The sequence below is a fragment of the Maniola jurtina genome, chromosome Z (assembly GCF_905333055.1).
Source record: "Maniola jurtina chromosome Z, ilManJurt1.1, whole genome shotgun sequence".
NCBI lineage: Eukaryota > Metazoa > Arthropoda > Insecta > Lepidoptera > Nymphalidae > Maniola > Maniola jurtina.
The window spans coordinates 3,535,674-3,555,121 of record NC_060058.1 but is presented as its reverse complement, the minus strand read 5'-3'; the positions used below and the strand labels follow the sequence as shown (position 1 = coordinate 3,555,121).

General features: G+C 36.5%; 1 protein-coding gene across 1 annotated transcript in view; it reads right to left on the bottom strand.

Annotated features, from left to right (window-relative positions):
- LOC123880727 (coiled-coil domain-containing protein CG32809) overlaps nucleotides 1-17,788 on the bottom strand; it is a 140,750-nt gene extending 122,962 nt beyond the window's left edge. The window contains exons 1-2 of the mRNA XM_045929013.1: nucleotides 17,475-17,788; nucleotides 14,021-15,806 (exon numbers count right to left, since the gene is read on the bottom strand). Coding sequence (XP_045784969.1) covers nucleotides 14,021-15,806 — 1,786 coding nt within the window. The 5' untranslated portion in view covers nucleotides 17,475-17,788. The remainder of the gene's footprint in view (nucleotides 1-14,020; nucleotides 15,807-17,474) is intronic.
- Nucleotides 17,789-19,448: the final 1,660 nt, after the last annotated feature.

The window sequence follows — 19,448 nt, the reverse complement described above, 5'->3', positions numbered from 1 at the left end:
TAACATTTTAGGTTAAGTAACAAATTGAGTTGATTGAATCGATCATTCGAACTATCTGACTTGCCGCTTTTCCAATATAAATTGGGGAGTTCCACGATTTGTTGGCCAATTAGTGAGCACAGTCGAACCGAACAGCTGTGATTAAATATTTACATAGGATTTAAACTGAATTCAAATTCTGGTAGATTTATATCCACATAACTCTATATTTGACTAGACATTGTCAGCGAATTCGATCGACACCTAAGTTACTTTGAGCTATGACAGAGTGAACTACAGTGAGGGAACTGTCGGTTTAATCCTGAATCGACGAAATGTCAAATCTTAGGCTATGGTGATGTGGAATCAAAGAAAAATAGGGCTACCTTAGGGCTAACGGCGTCAAATGTACTAATATTTGACGCCTGCCACGTCGAGCTTGACGTTTTGTTAGAAGCTCCGTGTCATGAATTGTGCCTATGATTTAATTTTACGTAATGACAAGTGTAAATTAAAAATTTATAACACTCTCGATCAAGCCACCTTTCAAACAAAAAAACTAAATTAAAATCGGTTAATTCGTTTAGGCGCTACGATAACACAGACAGATACACAGATACACACATCAGACTTGTAACACCCCTCCTTTTGGGTCGCTGGTTAAAAACAAAGCATGGAAGAGACTCAAAAGTTTAACAAAAACCTAAATTAGTTTGGCTAAAGTGAAAACTATTAACGTTCAGGCCTTAGATCCATGATAATGATTTTCTTTGCCGTTTCAAACGATCTCTCTATTTGAGAAGCAATCGAGCGGCGTTTATCTCCTCTTTGAGCTAAAGTGATTTATCGTGCCTTTTGAATCAGTCTTCCACTTTAATGGAATATTTTAAGGCGCATTGTGTACTTTGGAGGAAACTTCAAGGGAAGGTAATTTCCTCTATACTCGATAGAGGATATTACCTCACTCTAAAGTTCATATATGCACACGTATCGACATTAAATGAGGGGGCATATGGCCTAGTTGTGGTTAAGCATATCAAAATGGGTGATCGACTTTGTATACCTATCCGAATTTGGTTTTTCATTTCCTCCATATGTCAGGGAGTGAGTTGAGCTGGCAGGCCCAGTTATTATTACTAATCGTCTAATTAACTGAAAATAACCGTCAAACCTGGGAGACGAAATCTCATTCTCTCAGTCGAATCGAGGAACCTACCACATTATAACATATTCTCCCAAGAAAACCCTGCCATTGCATGAATAATTTCTAGCTAGCCTGCCCCGGTTTTGTTCTGGATAAATTTTTGAAAATCAGTGAGCGAGTGGAATTTCTAAAAATTCTGAAATATGCATTTATTCTTTTTGCCTGAAAGACCAAAATTCCATTTTATAGATATGTATAAGTTGAAAAATGAGGGATTTTCATACAAATCTTCATTCCCTATTTAACCCCTTTAGGGGTGCCATGAACCATATATTTTTTTCATCTTTAATCAAAAGTCCACCAGTCATCATATACACCTTTACACAAAATAGCTCCATACTTCTTTTAGCAAGTTTTAGAAAAAGAAGTTTCCAAAATCCATACTTAGTTGGCGGGTTTTCAACCTATTGTTAAAATTTCAAATTTCTAACCCCGTGGCTTAGTCTGTGCATTGATTGATCAATCAATCAGTCAGAACATGGTCAGAAGTAGAACTAATATTTTTAAATGTATTGATGGAAAGGGGTCACGATCTTCGCAATAAAGAATCCGATGCAGCGCACCAAAGTTTGGAACTTTCGGGTCATCGATCGCTGAAAATACTTGTCAGATACAGCAGCTTGTAGCCAATACCTACTTGTAAGTTCCCATTTCTCCTCGAAAGATAAAATTTTAACGACAGTCTCAAAACCTAATTCATATAGGGGTGGCCTAAATTCAAAAGCTTGTTCGTTCTCTATCTATACTTATTACTGGTGATGGCCGCAACTTCTGCAATGTGGATTTAGATTTTTTTAATCCCTTGCGAAATCATTGATTTTCCGAGATAATTTAGCCAATGTTATCCATGCAACAAATCGCGTCAATCCATTGGTTTGCTGCTTGCGGCATGATTGAAGGACAAACCAATAATTTATCAGATACAAGTTATACAAGGAACTAAAAGCTTAATTTGCTATAATCCGCTGAAAAAGGCAAATATGTGTACAACATGCAGGCGATATACAAATAAAGCTTTTGATTCCTTGTAGCTTAAGCTATATCAAGGGCTTCCGCAAAGTAACGCCTACTTCTATACAGATATAAGTTAGCTCTTGACTGCAATGTCACCTCTTTTGATAACTGATTCATTCTAAGATGGAAGCAAGCTAAATAGCTGGAATGGGCAACAAGGATATTTAAAAAAATCTGAATTGACGACGACGAAGTCACTGGCACATCCAGTAAAAATTTGAGCTTTGGCCCTAAATAAAGTCATGCTGTAAAAATTATGTAATGCGTTCCACAGTTTTACTTTAAAAAAGCTGAAAGCGGAGGGCCTTTTTTCAGACTCCCAGTTTTTTGTGAAGAATAAAGGCATTAACATAGCCTGACCTTTTCACTTTATGAATTCGTAAAAGCTTTTTTGTGTATTTCTGAATAAATCTTCGTAAATTAGCTTTTAATTATCTCCTACTATATTAAACTGCTTTTCTTCATAATATTTTTATTATTTACGGCAACCCGTCCCAGCTTCGCATGAATAGTATAAAGTAGGTATCTACTTACAGAATCTATTTTTCGAATTATTTTGGTAGAGTTAAAGATAGAAATAAAAAGTTGCAAGGAATTTTTTTGGACTATTTAAGATAAACTTACTGAGATAAAACCTTAGTAAGTATTGATAAACCACAATAAGTATTCGGGCAAAATAATGGTTTACCATAGCACAGTGTATACAAGTTTGTAAGCTAAGAACTTTGCTTGGCAATGCCATGTTTATATATTTTTCGAGTAGGTATATTAATTACCTAGTAATTTTTTTGAAATAAAGGTTATGTTTATGATTAATTTGAATTTCAGCCCTAAGTGCGTAGAATCGAATATTCACCGTGAGCTAGCTTATAAAGAGAACAAAAGATATGCAGAGTAAGCTTTACTGCTTTTAAGTAGTGAATTTGGGAAAGCGCTTTTATGTAGGTCTGAACAGACGTTGATAAATTAGCTCGTTATTTAATTTTGCTTCACGCCAATTTCAGAAAGGAATATTGGAATATAATGACTTTTACATTTTTACCTACGTAATTACGGTGCTACCACTTTTCTTAGTCGCATCCGCAAAATTCGTTTACGCAGAAAAGCGCAATCTAACGCCGACTGAAACCGAATGTAGTACACCAATAAAATACAGACCTTATTTCGTGACGTTAAAATTTTAAACACACAAGAACAATAGAGACTCGTACGAATATTTTGCACATACAAAACGAATTATTCCTATCTGTCCCCCTGATTTGTCCCCTCAGGGGGACAGATAGGTATGACATGGCACGTAGGCAAAAACCAATATTGGACGGACGCGCGCTATGATTGGCTGACATATTCTCGCGCCAGTCAAAAATAAGATTTCTGTGCAAGTACATTAGTGTAATTTAAGTAACTAAACAAAAACGCTGTGATAGCCTAGAAGCTAGACAAATATTAGTTCCGTATGTACAAACTTTCATTGAGTTTGATTATATCATATCCTATGTTTGTTAGGAGCGCACTACGAATGAAACCCTCTTACATGAATGCAAAATGCATCTTTGCAGCAATGCATCTTACAAATGCATCTTTTCAATTTAATGCCTTGAAACCAGGTTAGGCTTTCAACATGAAGCATGAAGCATTGAGCAATTAAAGAAGAGCAATTTTGACCCAAATAATTTCATTAAAACGCACATAATGGCACTAGAGTTCAAAAATAAAATATTCAACACTACAATGGACTCTGTGGGTGTAGCGAAGAATTATACAATAGAAAATTGCAGTGGGCTACTGGAAAACTTTAACGCAAACGTTGTTTAAAAAAAGAATAAAAACTGTGCTTTTTGTAGCGATCTACGCCATAAACAATGAAAAACCGGTCAAGTGCGAGTAGGACTCTCGCACGAAGGATTCCGTACACCGTATACAAGAAATACATAAATTTAAGTACTTTTTTATTATTAATATGCGTGGTGGCCATATTGAAAGTTTTTCATTATTTGTTGTTATAGCGGCAATAGAAATACCTACTCTGTGAATTTAGTTCATGAGATATAGACATACAGACGGACAGCGGAAGCTTAGAACGTTAGTGGCACCCTCCGGGTACGGAACCCTAACAAAACGGCCAAGAATGGACTGAGCGTAAAAAAAAGGTGAAAAAGTGGATAGATAGGATTCTTGGCACGCGTGCCAATAAAAGGAAGAGACTGCAGAAGTTCGCTTTTATTATAGCTTTTAGTAGAATAGGTAAATACATTAAATCCCAGATTGGAAAAATTGAAAAGAAATAAAAGACTCGTTCTAAAATTGTCCCATTGCCGACAATTAGCGAGAAAAGAGTTGAGCTAAACACTAGAAACGATTTAGCAAGCAACGAGAAGTGAGTGTGTAGTTGAGATGGCTTTGCGTTTTGACCGCCAAGAGAGAGTCGCTGAATGAGTTGTTTTTGGTAACTCTTGTCGCTGCAGTGGAAAAAGAGTGCACGTCAGCTATCAACTGTTACTTTACTTATCTCTTTTATTAACAAGGCTCTCTCCGTCACTCGTTTCATACAATCGTAATTCCAATTTCATTTGAATATTAAGCAACCAAAGTCCATGAAATTTTGCAGACATATTCTAGAAACTAATATCTGTGTCTGTGGTGTTTTAGATTTTTCTAAAAATATGTAGTCTTAAAATTACAGGGGCTTAAAGATTTGTATGAAAATTTTTAAGACCGCGTAACTTTGAAACCGAATATTTTAACAGAAATCTGGAAAACCACAGACATAGATAGATATTAGTTTCTAGAATATGTCTGCCAAATTTCATGGACTTTGGTTGCTTAATATTCAAATGAAATTAGAACTACGATTGTATGAAACGAGTGACGGAGTGAGCCCTCTTAATACGGATTCATACATCGATTATACATTTCTTGAACTAGAAAATAGTTCATAGCTGATCGTTTCCTTGTCGGCGATGGGATAAGTCCTAAAGAACCCAGATAAGAAATATAATATCATTTTATTCTGTTGAATGGATACACAAGAACACTGATCCTCTTGGATCTTTGATATTCATCCTTTCAGTTCAAAAGGTAAATAGTAACTACAATAATGAGTGAGTAACGATCCCATTAATTCAGGTAGATAATGTAGGGTTTCCACCTCGGCATTGATTAAAAAGTTCTAACACTTGAAAGTTCAGTTGTGTTCCTCCATTCCACTCACCACCTATTACATTTTACTGGCCCTCTCCTGAACTGGGAAGGGGGGGTGTTCAAGGGGGAAGTTTCGTACAAAACTGGGTATCTACTAAGTGAGGGAACGTGTTTCTAATCTTTGCTCAACAGACAGCTTGCAACTTTATGTTACCCTCTTAGGTTGTGGCAGACAACCCCTATAGTACCTTCTTACTATTTATTAGAAACTCTCAGTTTTTAAACAAATATTATTAATTTCTTTTATTTCAAACCTCGTGAAGGATGTTCAATTACTTCTTTCTACTTAACCGATTTCAATAACGGCTTATTCAGCAAAAAATCACTCTAGTGTGAGTCGGACTAGACAGGGCAAGAAAATACTTAAAACTTTTCAAAGTTTTGTGATATAACCACAAATTCAACGGTTTTCGGATTTTTCCTTTACTTGTGCTATTATATGATATCCTTCCTTCCAATGATTTTAAGTCAATATGAATACATACGAAGATAACTTCATATACTCGTATGGAATCAATAACTGTTGTTGTTGAAATCTTAATCGAGTCATATTTCACACTATTCATCAATATTTTATTGATTACTTACATACGAAGTTATTAGAGATAGGTGGTGCAATTAGTATAAATTGAGCAAATAAAGTGCATAGAAAATGAACTTTTCAAATTGTAGGGTACCTATTTATGAGCGGCTAGCTAATGCCGGTGACTTCGTCCACGTGGATTTAGGTTTTAGGTGGTAATCCCGTGGGAACACTTTGATTTTCCGGGATAAGAATTAGCTTATGTCACTCTCCATAACCATGCAAATAATCCGACGATCAGTCGCTCTGTTGCGACGTGGTTGAAACACAAACCAACAACCAAACAAACAAAGATACTTTCTCATTTATAATATATGGGTCAAAATGGGTCGGGAATCGGGATGTTCCGCGGCATCCATGTATGAAATTGAATATCTGATCCAATCACGATAAAACGAAGTTCCCCCGTAATCGAATGTTCGCCAAATGTTCAAGTAATATCCAGTATTATCGACTCTAATTTTCTGCAACGGATCAATTCTTATATCTCTAGCTGATGTCTGCGACTTCGTCCGCGTGGATTAAGGTTCTTTAGAAATTCCTTGAAAACTCTTACATTTTTCGGAATGAGTACTTATTTTTATGTCCATCTCCAGTATGTAGTATCTCAAAAATAACGTAGGAAATCCTTGATTTTACAGGATAAAACTGGTATAACTACTTACTTAAATTTAAACCACTTTTACGTTTAAAATAAGGAACGGTTATAGTTTCGACTTTCGTCCAGTCCATCAGTCCATCTGTCCGACAATCCTCAGTCTGTCTGTCTGCCTGCTCATCTGTCTGTGTATAGTAGGCATTATTGAAAGAGTTGTAAAGATAAAATTTAGTTTAACAGTTTTAGGTAGGTATAGGAGAGCCAAAGAAAACATTTCAGCTTTTATAAAATAACGAAGGTCCGGCCCTCGCTGGCTCTTAGTCCATGAGTATAAAATTACAGAGGTAAAGTCCTGACATTTTCGTATCATAAGTAAATGGCCTAAGTTGTCCTAGATGTGAAATAAATAAGTACAATTCATTTCAAATACATTTCAATTAATTTACATCTCACATAAGCAATTATATAACTAATGTAAAAGCTAGTATTGTATTAATTTTTAGTGCCGAGTCTGTCCGTTTAATTTTTGTTTTTCTGATCGCTTTGTGCCTCTTGCAGTTTGTTTCGTAGAATAAGATCACGTTTTTGCTGAAAATAGTTTTATAGACTGTCTGTATTTGCAGGAAAGGACTTTACCTACAGGAAGTTTCAACACAACTTTTCCACAGTTCGGCTAACGCCGCGAACTGTGAAGATTAACGCGGCTCAATGGAAACCAATCTTAACTCTCCAGACTTGAGATTGGTTTCAACTTTTATTTGGAGAAAAAAGTAAACCAAGAATACTTTATAAGAATTCTATTTATTTAAAACATTCTATCTATTCTTATAGTAGCCACCAAAGTAGTAGTAGAAAGGTTGTGTGTATGTGTACGTGTGTGTGTATGTTTGTTACTCCTTCACGCTTTTGCGTGTTTTTTTACTACTAGATGGATTTGGCTGAAATTTGGAATGAAGATAGATAATATCCCAGATTAGTACATAGGCTACTTTTATTCCGGGCACGCACCTCTAACTTTTCGGAGTTAGGTATCTGTCTACGGTGAATGAAAACATCGTGAACAAACCTGCACGCCTGAGTAATGCGTGAAGGTGTGCGAAGCCATTCGTCAGTGCAGGCAGTTTTGTGAAAATTTCAACTCTCTACCTCTACGGTTCACGAGATACAGCCCACTGACAAACAGGTGGATGGACGAACGGACAGGGGGGGTTTGGCACCCTTCGAGAATGGAAATCTAAAAAGTAGATTTTTACCCATGATAATAAGTACGTAATATTTTTACCCCCGACCCAAGAAGAGGGGTGTTATAAGATTGACGTATGTATCTGTGTATCTGTCTGTGGCATCGTAGCCTCTCGTTTGAACATCACTAGTCTTAAAAGTACGAACGTAAAATAACCACGGATTTATTCCCTGAAAATATCGTTCAGCCAGTTCAGCACAGACCTGTGCGACAGTCTAGACTAACGACGTCGAAGCAAATTGCGTTCAGTGTTAAAGTCAATATTTACGTTAACATCAACGAGGTAAAACTGAATAATTTAAAGCTGTGTTTACACAATATGATGCATAATTATTACGTCATGCATTTATATCATGCAATACCTGTGCATGTATATTGAGATGATGATGGCAATTCTTTGATTTTCAGGGATATAAAGCAATCTTCAAGACTTACTTATATCCGTGCCAAATAATCACGTCGTTCCGTTGCTCCGTTGTGACGTGATTGAAAGAAATCCCACTAAATAAAAGTACCTTTCGCGTTTATAATATGTGTAGTAATGTGCTTTACCTATAATTATTTCATGCATCATGTATAAATACTGCTTAACTTATGCAATTTACAAACTTATTACAGCTAAAAATTAAACTTCTTCGATGATGCAACGAGAAATCGATTAGTAAATTGCCGTACGCTTCGATCAATTAATCAAAGCTTTACGGCATTCTACTTCAGGAGCGAGCGTCCCATTTCGGACTAAATGTTTCGTATACCAGTAAGTGAAATTGAGTACCTGCATAGATTTTGTCCTCAAACATTAACTCATTAACAGGGCTCTCTCCGTCACTCGTTTCATACAATCGTAGTTCCAATTTCATTTGAATATTAAGCAACCAAAGTTCATGAAATTTTGCAGACATATTCTAGAAACTAATATCTGTTTCTGTGGTGTTTTAGATTTTTCTAAAAATATGTAGTTTTAAAATTACAGGGGCTCAAAGATTTGTATGAAAATTCTTAAGACCGCGTAACTTTGAAACCGAATATTTTAACAGAAATCTGGAAAAAAATAGACATAGATATTAGTTTCTAGAATATGTCTGCACAATTTCATGGACTTTGGTTGCTTAATATTCAAATGAAATTGGAACTACGATAGTATGAAACGAGTGACGGAGAGAGCCCTCTTAACTAGCTTTTTAATAAATCAATAAATGACTAAAAGCAAAGAGTTGGTGTTGAACTATTCACCCGCCAAACGTTTATTAGTAAAGCCGCAAATATGTGCGCACTTAGAGACCTAGAGAGGGATGTGCTTGAACAAACTTTCCCATTTGCATACATTCAATATCAACGTACCGCGAAATAAAGGCTTTAACAGAAACAAAGTGTAGCGGCAGTGTGGCGTGTACTAAGCGACTTCGTGCGAATACATATTATTCTTTGTACGATACAAATTAACTCGTGCTACGTAACTACTAACCAGTATCATAATATAAAGAATATTTTTTTTCATGCGACGTAATCAGAAATACTAAGGAACGTGGATTCAAGCTCTAGGTATGCTACTCATAGGCGCGTTTCAAGTTAGTTCTAACCATGATTTAACCCCTTCAGTTCCTTGTAAGTAGACATTATAACTTGAAAGAGTTAAGAGCCGCGTTGTGTGAATGTGTGAATGTATTTACACATGTTGAAATTTCTATATGCAGAAGAAGCACGTCAGACGCAACTGAAACGCAATGCGAGCTACTGTCCAGTCTGCTTAACTTTACAAACTCATTGATCGCTATAAAAGAAAGCTTATAGTCATTCTGCAAACGATGGAGAGATCCGTGCTTGAAGTTTGTCCCCGAGACGCTATATTCAGGTGGCGCAAGAACGTGTGGAAGTCCATACAAGCAGCGTGTGTCCAGCAGGGGACGTTTGTCGGTCAATAATGATGTTGACTCATTGATCATCACATACAGACACTCAACGTGCGTTCGTAAAACGCGCGTTGTGAGTGAAATTATCACCATGTGGAAAGACCCTTACAGACACGACTCATATAGACCCTCATACATGTATAAACTGGGGCAATGTTGCGGGGTATGCTATTATAACAAACTTGAACTATACTAACTTTTATTCCGTTGGGACGAGGCACGTTAAAGTTAGATGATTATACTCAAACTAGTGTGTACAATGACCGAGACTCAATAACCACCAAATTATAAAGCAGGAAACAAATCTATTAATTAGAAGAATTCGTTAAAACTTAAAAGTATTACCTGAAAGCTCTTTACCTCAACCGGCAAGGATTACGTGGGGCAAGCGTAGGGGGCAATCGTATACTGTTGGGGGCAAGCGTATACTCACTTATATGTGGTCTATATTTTTATTCTTGTTCCCCACTTCTTGTCACCACACAACAATTTTTGAGAGACACCACCTGTTTTTGTTTCATTATGTATTACTAGGGGATGCCCGCGGCTTCGCCCGCGTGGATTTCGATTTTTTTTAAATCCCGTAGGAATTCTTTGATTTTCCGGGATAAAAAGTAGCATATGTCCTTCCCCGGGACGTATCCCAAGCCTGTACCAAATTTCATTAAAATCGGTTCAGTGGTTGGGCCGTGAAAACGTAGCAGACAGACAGACAGACAGACACACTTTCACATTTATAATATTAGTATGGATATGTCTTCTGAGAGCTGATTGTAAGAACTTACGTAATAGTAGTAGGTAGTTGTTATTCTACAATACAAGCGAATATCATGTAACCATGTTAAGTCAGTACAAGCAGGGCGTTTAATCTTATTACGTTTGCATAGCAGCTTGATTGTGAATGAAACTTTGCAACCCAATTTACTCGCTACGACGGATGTTAGAACTCCTGTTCGTAATTAAGTTATTCTGTGCATGAAAATTTCAAAATACAATTTACGTTTCTGCGATTAATATTTTCTTGTGTTGTTTTAGGAAATATTTACTTAGTAAAACAAAAACAATTTTAAGGTGGTCTAATCACTGTACCCATATATAAATGCGAAAGTGCGTTTACCTATTGCTGGTTTGTTCTCCAATCGCCGCAACCAAACTCCGGATTGACGTGATTTTTTCATGGATATAATTAACTAGCTGATGCCCGCGACTTCGTTCGTGTGGATGTAGGTTTTTTTAAAATCCCGTGGCAACTCTTTGATTTTCCGGGATAAAAAGTAGCCTATATGGTAATCCAGGGTATAGTCTATCTCCGTTCTAAATTTCAGCCCAATCCGTCTAGTAGTTTTAGCGTGAAGGAGTAACAAACAACTTTCGCCTTTATAATATTAGTATGATAGCCTGATATACGATATATTTTTCCGGGAAAAGGGTTTCCACAGGATTTTCAAAAACCTACATCCATGTGGACGAAGCGGAGGTTTTTTGCGAACTCCAATATAAATTTACAGTTACTCTATCAAAGCATTATTTCGGTGTACATTTAGGTACTTTTCAGCCATTTGAAATCAGTTTAGTTTCTAGGGTTCCGTCCCTCAAAAGGAATCCTTATAGGATCATTTCGTTGTTTCTCTGTCTATCAAAACCTATAGGTTACTTCCCGTTGACTTTGAATCATGAAATTTAGCAGGCAGGTAGGTCTTGAATGAAACCCATGAATTTGTGGTTGCACTACAAAAAAAACCCGGCCAAGTACGAGTCAGACTCGCGCACTAAGGGTTCCGTAAAGTCTTACTTTGAAAATTGAAACATATTTAATTTTTTTTTAACCTCCGACCCAAAAAGAGGGGTGTTATAAGTTTGACGTGTGTATCTGTGTATCTGTGTGTCTGTGTATCTGTGTGTCTGTGTGTCTGTGTATCTGTGTATCTGTGTATCTGTCTGTGGCATCGTAGCGCCTAAACGAATGAACCGATTTTAATTTACTTTTTTTTGTTTGAAAGGTGGCTTGATCGAGAGTGTTCTTAGCTATAATCCAAGAAAATCGGTTCAGCCGTTTAAAAGTTATCAGCTCTTTTCTAGTTTTCTTGTAGAAAAGAAGGTTAGATAACCCTTAGGTTCATAATATTCAAGTGTCAATTGACAAATGTCAAGCTGTCAAGATGGACGTTGCCTAGATATACATATTTATTTATTTGAAAATGATTTGTCGGGGGTGTTGAAAATTTTTAATTTACACTTGTTAAACGATGTGACCACAAATTCGCGGTTTTCAGATTTATTCCTGTACTTGTGCTATAAAACCTACCTACCTGCCAAATTTCATGATTCTAGGTCAACAAGAAGTACCCTATAGGTTTCTTGACAGACATGACAGACAGACAGATAGACAGACAGACAGACAGATAACAAAGTGATCCTATAAGGATTCCGTTTTTCTTTTGAGGCACGGAACCCCAAAAAAATGTGTTCGCGAAAAAATGATTAGTTGCATTTAACTTGCAGTGGTGCACATCAAAGTGTAATGTTTTATACGATGGTACGGAACTCTTCGTGTGCAAGTTCGACTCGCAACTGACCGCTTTTTAATCCTAAAGTTTATATTTCAGGGAAAACAGAGCACTACGCTCAACTTCAGAGCACATTCAAAACCTGTTCCATATTCATCGGCATCATCAACATGTAAATTTATTCGTGAAGATTGTTTTTAACCCCCGACACCAAAAGAGGGGTGTTATAAGTTTGACGTGTGTATCTGTGTATCTGTCTGTGGCATCGTAGCTCCTAAACTAATGAACCGATTTTAATTTAGTTATTTTTTGTTTGAAAGGTGGCTTGATCGAGAGTGTTCTTAGCTATAATCGAAGAAAATCAGTCGTTTGAAAGTTATCAGCTCTTTTCTATAATCTTTTTTTTTAACAGACGAGTACCTTATGAGTATGTCACTCGCACATTACCGATATTGACAGAGTGAGATGGGTGATTGTGAAGAGTGGAGCCAACGCCTTCGTTCTTCTTTAAAAATTTAAAGGCACGTTCATTTTGAACACTCCAAAAATGTACTGTACAGAAATTATAATTATCTATATACGCCGCAGTGTCGTGAGTACAGGCTTAAGACGGGACTCTGCGTCACTCGCTTCATACAAACGTAGTTCCAATTTCATTTGAATATCAAGCAACCAAAGTCCATGAAATTTTGCAGACATATTCTAGAAACTCATATCTATGTCTGTGGTTTTCCAGATTTCTGTTAAAATATTCGGTTTCAAAGTTACGCGGTCTTAAAAATTTACATACAAATCTTTGAGCCCCTGTAATTTTAAAACTACATATTTTTAGAAAAATCTAAAACACCACAGACACAGATATTAGTTTCTAGAATATGTCTGCAAAATTTCATGAACTTTGGTTGCTTAATATTCAAATGAAATTGGAACTACGATTGTATAAAGCGAGTGACGGAGTGAGCCCTGTTAAGAAAATATTCCAATCCGACGCTGGAAATTGTTGAGAGCGAAACGTTATTGAGCTTTTTACAGCGTTGGTTTCAATTGCTCAAACTTTTACGGCGAAACTAAAATAGACCGTACATTTTCATAATTTTCATGGTTTACCTATGTCTAACTTTTTACTTTGATTTATTTCAACCATATTTCAGCCTATATGATGCAAAGAATTTCAGTGGTAGATAATAAATATGCACTCAAGAGAAAAACAATTTTTTGCTAACAAATTCTTTAGCACCTAGCGCGGAGAATTTCAATAAAACTTCAGTCGATATGGGTGATCAAAGAGTAAGCTACCTTAGCAGGTTAAGTATATAAGTAGGTTTCTTCTAGGTTGCTAAGAATAGGTAGTTCAGGTATAATATCTTACAGCCCACTCAATGTGACGCAATTTACCTACCTACAAATAGACACATTTCTGCAAAATAACACACTTTCTGATTTACCTATACCTAGTAGACAAGATATAACGTGTGTGGATTTCTATATATCTGAAAATACATATGTTCTTGGTAAAAGTAGCTTATATCAATACTAAACATCCAAAAAGCTTTCTTCAGTCAGTCAGTAAAAAAATGTCTATATAAATATCATCCGCGCCCATGATAATCGGAAACTAAACAACCTTTTCCAAAGAAGGTTTTACATGAATACATTCAAGACGTTTGTGCTCTTTCAGTGGTCTAAAAATATATATCCAAGACGTACTTTATCGATTGTATTAGCGATAATTCTGAACAACAATTTTTTAATTAGGTAAGACTAAGGACTGAATCACTTACCCTTTCGTGAGTTGCTATGCATGATTCTTTGGATTTCACCAGCTTCAGATCCACTCTCTGATTCCGAACACACAGAACGAGTTCCACTGGCAATAGTTACTACATTTTTATTAATTGGCAGTCTATTACTTTTAACACCGCCTAAAACACTTGTTGTGCGTATTGGTGGTAAGGGCGGGTGGGTTTTTTGGTCCTTAGGCCCTAATTTCATGGCATTAAGTTCACTTCTGTGATCAATTTTACACTTATTGTTTTTACACTGAACGTTTAAAGTTCTAACATCTTGTTGCACTGGATTTTTAGGTATGTTGTTTCCTTCAAAACTTACTCGTTTTGGTTGTTGAACGACGCTACTCGCTGCTGTGGTCAACGAACCACGTTGAAAGATTGGTAAATGATTTCTACTTAAGACATTACTGTATACATTTTCAGGATTCCTATACTGCACTAGATCATGGTCTGTCTGATAACCGGGTCTCTTGATATAAGAATCAGTTCGCCGTTCTGGAGCACCTCTAGAGAATGGAGATATATTCATTGTTTGACTTGCAAAGTTTAAGTCTCTACCGCGCGGCAAACTGCAACTCCTAGAGTCCGCTGTAAAAGAGGTCGGAGTACTACAGCTAGAATTAGAGTATGAAGCATACTGTGTTCTCGATCCTCTTGAAGAATTTCCCAATGATTGTCTCAGCAGATATTCATCTTCTTTCTGTTTAAGCTCTTTAATTTTTTGCCAGTAAAAAGCCTCAACTCTTTGACGAGTCTTTTCTTTTTTTATTAAATCTTCTTTGGTAAAATTGTTTGACAATGTAGGAGATTTTGATAAATCTTGGTAGAACGATCTCGGAGATGGTAAAGATTTATTGCGATAGCTTGACCTACTCAATGAATTTCGTTTTTCTTCTGCTTCTATCATATTTTGCTTAACACGCTCGTATGGAGACACCGTTGTGGGCATGTTTGGGATTTTGTGTCCAACAGCTATCGGAGAAGTTGGAGCAGAATAATTGTACGGTTTTTCAATAATTTTTTCGGTTTTGGTTCTTCTTGAATTTTCAATGTCTTTCGAATTGTTTTTATCAAGTGATAAACTTCGAGCTCGAATAGGTTGAATCGTACGCACTTCTGCTTCCTTTTTTGGGGATATGAGGAATTTTGTGCTTACTTTTTTTATTTCAGCTCCTACTGATGCCGGGTGGGCTTGTACTTGTGACGCTCTGTAAATTTCAATTTCGTCTAAGACGGATATTTTGTCTGTTAGTTTTTCTACAGAATGATAATAAACATCTGGGTACGGTGTTCTAGCGTAATTCTTCTGATGTTTTTCTGGCACTGGGGAAGCGTATAATATTTCCTGGTTCGGCTTTGGAGGCACTTGTGGCCTCGCCATATATTTCACATGTTTTTCGCTGGAACTTATGGCATTATGTGACTGACTCGTATTTCTAACGTTCTCTGATACTAAGGTACTACTAGAAGAATTATTACTGATAAGGTCGTTGCTATTCGCATCATTAGCATCTCTGTCAATAAATGCTGTTGTAAGATTTTCGTAGATTCGTTCGTCATTTTGTTCAGTCTGAACGGTACTTTCGTACTTATCGATCACAAATTTAGGATTTTGATATTGATTACTCTTGCTGGCCTTACTCTTGAAGCCAGAGGTATCTTTTAATGATGGCTTGTCTTTGTTTTTGTTTGAAAAGAAAATGTTAGGAAAAATTTTGCGAAAGCTATTTCCTCTTTTTTTGTTATTCTCAGTCATGTTGTAGACTCGATTCCTCATCTGAAACAATAAAAACACAGAAAAATAAAAGGTAAACTTACATTCTTCTCCGATTTCAGCCAATCTTTGTATCTAGATATGTACAAAAAGCCACTTGTCTTTTTTTACACAGAGATCGTTGCGTTTTATCTATATTGATGTTCGTGCGATATTAATTTTGTTTTTTTAATATACACCTATATGCTCTACACTTGATAACTTTTATCTTATCCATGACTCTACCTAGGCGTGGTAGAATAAGGTTAGATACAATATGCCGTTTTAAAATACAAACACAGTCAAAGCCATAACCGAGACATGGTTGCTAACTATGGAGTAATGGACCTCATAAGGCGGTCAGAATCATTCAGCGGGCGATGGAGAGAGAAGACCCGTAGTCGAACCAGCGTAACCAACATAGCTCAACGGGTTGCGAAGCTGAAGTGGCAATGGGCAGGGCACGTAGTTCGGAAAACCGACATTGGGATCCCAAGGTGCAAACTTGGAACTTGGGATCCCAATGTCCAAGTTTGTACCTTGGACGAGAAAGTGCAGCGTTGGAAGACCCCCCACTAGTTGAACAGACGACATCAAAAAGTCAAAGAGAGCCGCTAAATTCAGGTGGCACAAATGCCGTGGCGTGTGGAAGTCCCTACAAGAGACCTATGTCCAGCTGTAGTCGTCTATCAGTTGATAATGATGATGATGACATCCATAACATTATTTGAATCAGTAGGTACTCGTATCGTAAGTTGTATGTTCCTATGTAATCTGATCAACTCCACGCAATCTCGTCTGTCCTACTCCTGGATTGTTTTTGTAAAGCGTGAAGCCAGAAGCTCGCGAAGGATGTTCTGAAAGAAGCGAGCTTACGAAGCCAGCAGGTGACGAGCGGAGCGAGCCACCAACGTCCGTAGCGAAACGAAGCCTAAGTACCTCAGTGGAACTTAACGAGGGGAAGATGAAGCGATTCTTCTAGCGTAGCCCATGTAATCGCTTCTTTGGAGCAGCTGATCGTGAGATAAGCAGCTTAGGTTTCTAACGAGAAGCTCGGGAGATTAGACGCTCGGGCGGTTCGGCGTTCGAACTTCGAACGGTAGTATTAGTAGCAAAAACTTCATTTAGATAAGCAAATAAGTACTCAAACAACGCCTAAGTATTTAATTTATTAAGATTAAAATAAGTACCTACTAATTTACCTAGGTATATTAAGTACTACAAAATAAAATTTATTTATTTTGAGCATTAGTTATTATATAGTTAGGTTTTACATACTATTAGGTATTTAGGTTGGTATAGGTAGGTATACATTAGTATTTTTTATTTATTTTTATTTAGGCGACGTCTAGGTCTCACCTCACCGAATACCTAAATAACAGGTAGATATACCTACTTACCTAAATATCAAGTATACTTGTATTCTAATGCTACCATTAGGTAAGTTTCTTTAAATAGGTTACTATCATCATTTAGATACTCGTAGCTACTAAACAAAATGAGCATACAATACATACAGCTGTAAACGAGACAACTATGACTCATATTATTAGGTATTAGGTAAGGCGATAACGAACACGCTTGTTCTACTGTTGAATTTGCCGCACTTTACGAAGTCAAATTGACAAGTAATAATAAAACTAACCAAAGACATAACTTCTTATTATTTATAATAAGTACATAGAAACTCACCAATTCATAATAATTTTAAAATAATTTATCTGAAATATCACAATAAGTAGAAATGGGAATAATTCAAAATTATCCCAATATGACTAAGTTAGTGACTAAGTAAATTTCATTTCACTAAGTTTTCAAGGAATGAATGTTTGGTATTATTATATTTTCACGTATAAACACTTCATTGAAAAGTTGTATGACAGATTTTAGAAACTCAGTCCGATTAAAACAACATAAAAATAACCTTTTACTGCATTTAACAACCGTATCTCTACATTTTTTATTAAGTTTGAAGGCCACGACCTCGATAACATAGGCTTTTGTTCATTAACATAGAGTCGGTTTTCCCTTAAAATAATTGTTGTGTTCCGTTTAACGTAATAGATTTCGCGCTATGATCAATTATTATTTAAGGATGTTTGCCAAAAAAACCGTTAGTTTAACTTAGGGGCGCCGTTTTATAAAATTGTTGCACTAGAAAATAATTTACAAGTATTTTTTTTAAAATACCATTAATAAATAGAGTGGTAATATTTTACAGAATGTGTATTTCTATTGCCGCTACAACAACAAATAATAACTACTGAGCACGAGACTCCTCTCTTTGCACTCCACTACGAAGCTGAATTGAAGCCAAGCCTATAAAATGCATTAGATTCTAGACGGTCACTAAACGTCATTTAAATCATAAAACAAGTGTAAATTAAAAATTTATAACACCCCCGACAAGTGAAGGTTACAGAAACTAGAAAAGAGCTGATAACTTTCAAACGGCTGAACCAATTTTCTTGGATTATAATATAACTAAGAACATCCTCGATCAAGCCACCTTTAAAAAAAAAAACTAAATTAAAATCGGTTTATTAGTTTAGGAGCTACGATGCCACAGACAGATACACAGATACACACGTCAAACTTATAACATCCCTCTTTTTGGGTCGGGGGTTAAAAAATGGCAATCAGTGGGGCCTGTCAACAGGTCAATTAGTGTAAACTTAAAACTAGGTATGAAACAAACAGGCCTATGTCCAACAGTAGACATCGATGATAAATCATCAGGATAAAATAATGATCATGAAGATAAATTCAGACTAAGGGCCAATTTTTCAATCGTCAAATAATTTTTATCTGAGGAATAATTGCCAGATTTCCTATACAAAAACTTTCAATAGGTACCTAGGTACCCGATAAAAGTTGACATTGAGTTAAAACATTCGGGAGGCTATAAAATTTTCGTTTCGAGTGTGGGGAAATGAAACAGTGAAACGTGGCCGCGACCTATTATAGCTCATAATATACCTATATCATATACATTGAGCTCACTCTCATACCTACTTCATCCCTTTTGATCCTTACGTCGCTCTACTACTTTAGCCATATACATCGATAAAGCACCTGAAATAAATCAGATAGCGCAAATAAAGGTCAGAGGCAGAACCCTTTTTAACCGACTTCAAAAAGGAGGAGGTCCTCAATTCGTCGGAATCTTTTTTTTTCACAAGACGCATTGTTCTTGTTCTTGTAGGACTAGCGGCCTGCGGGAAGGTTATAGTTAAGTAATGTAGGTACGTAGCGGTGGCGCACAAATCGCATTGCTTCTATGTAAGTTTTTTAAAAATCCTCTGGGAGCTCTATGATTTTCCGGGATAAAAAGTAGCCTATTTGCTAATCTAGGGTATAATCTATCTTCATTCCCAAGCAAATCCGTCCAGTAGTTTTTGCGTGAAGGAGTAACAAACATACACACACCCATACACACAAACCATCACGCCTTTATAATATTAGAAACTAGCCGACCCTATTCTAAAAAATTTTATCCCCGAGAGAAGGTGTGTTTTAAAATAGAGAGCATTATTTTGAATATTGACTTTACCAGCTCGCTATCGTTTCAGATTTTGCAAAATCTCAAACCTATAGCGATCTGGTAAAGTCATCATTCATCTGTTTTCTGCCACCCGCGATTCCCTCGTGTTTGTGACTCAAGTT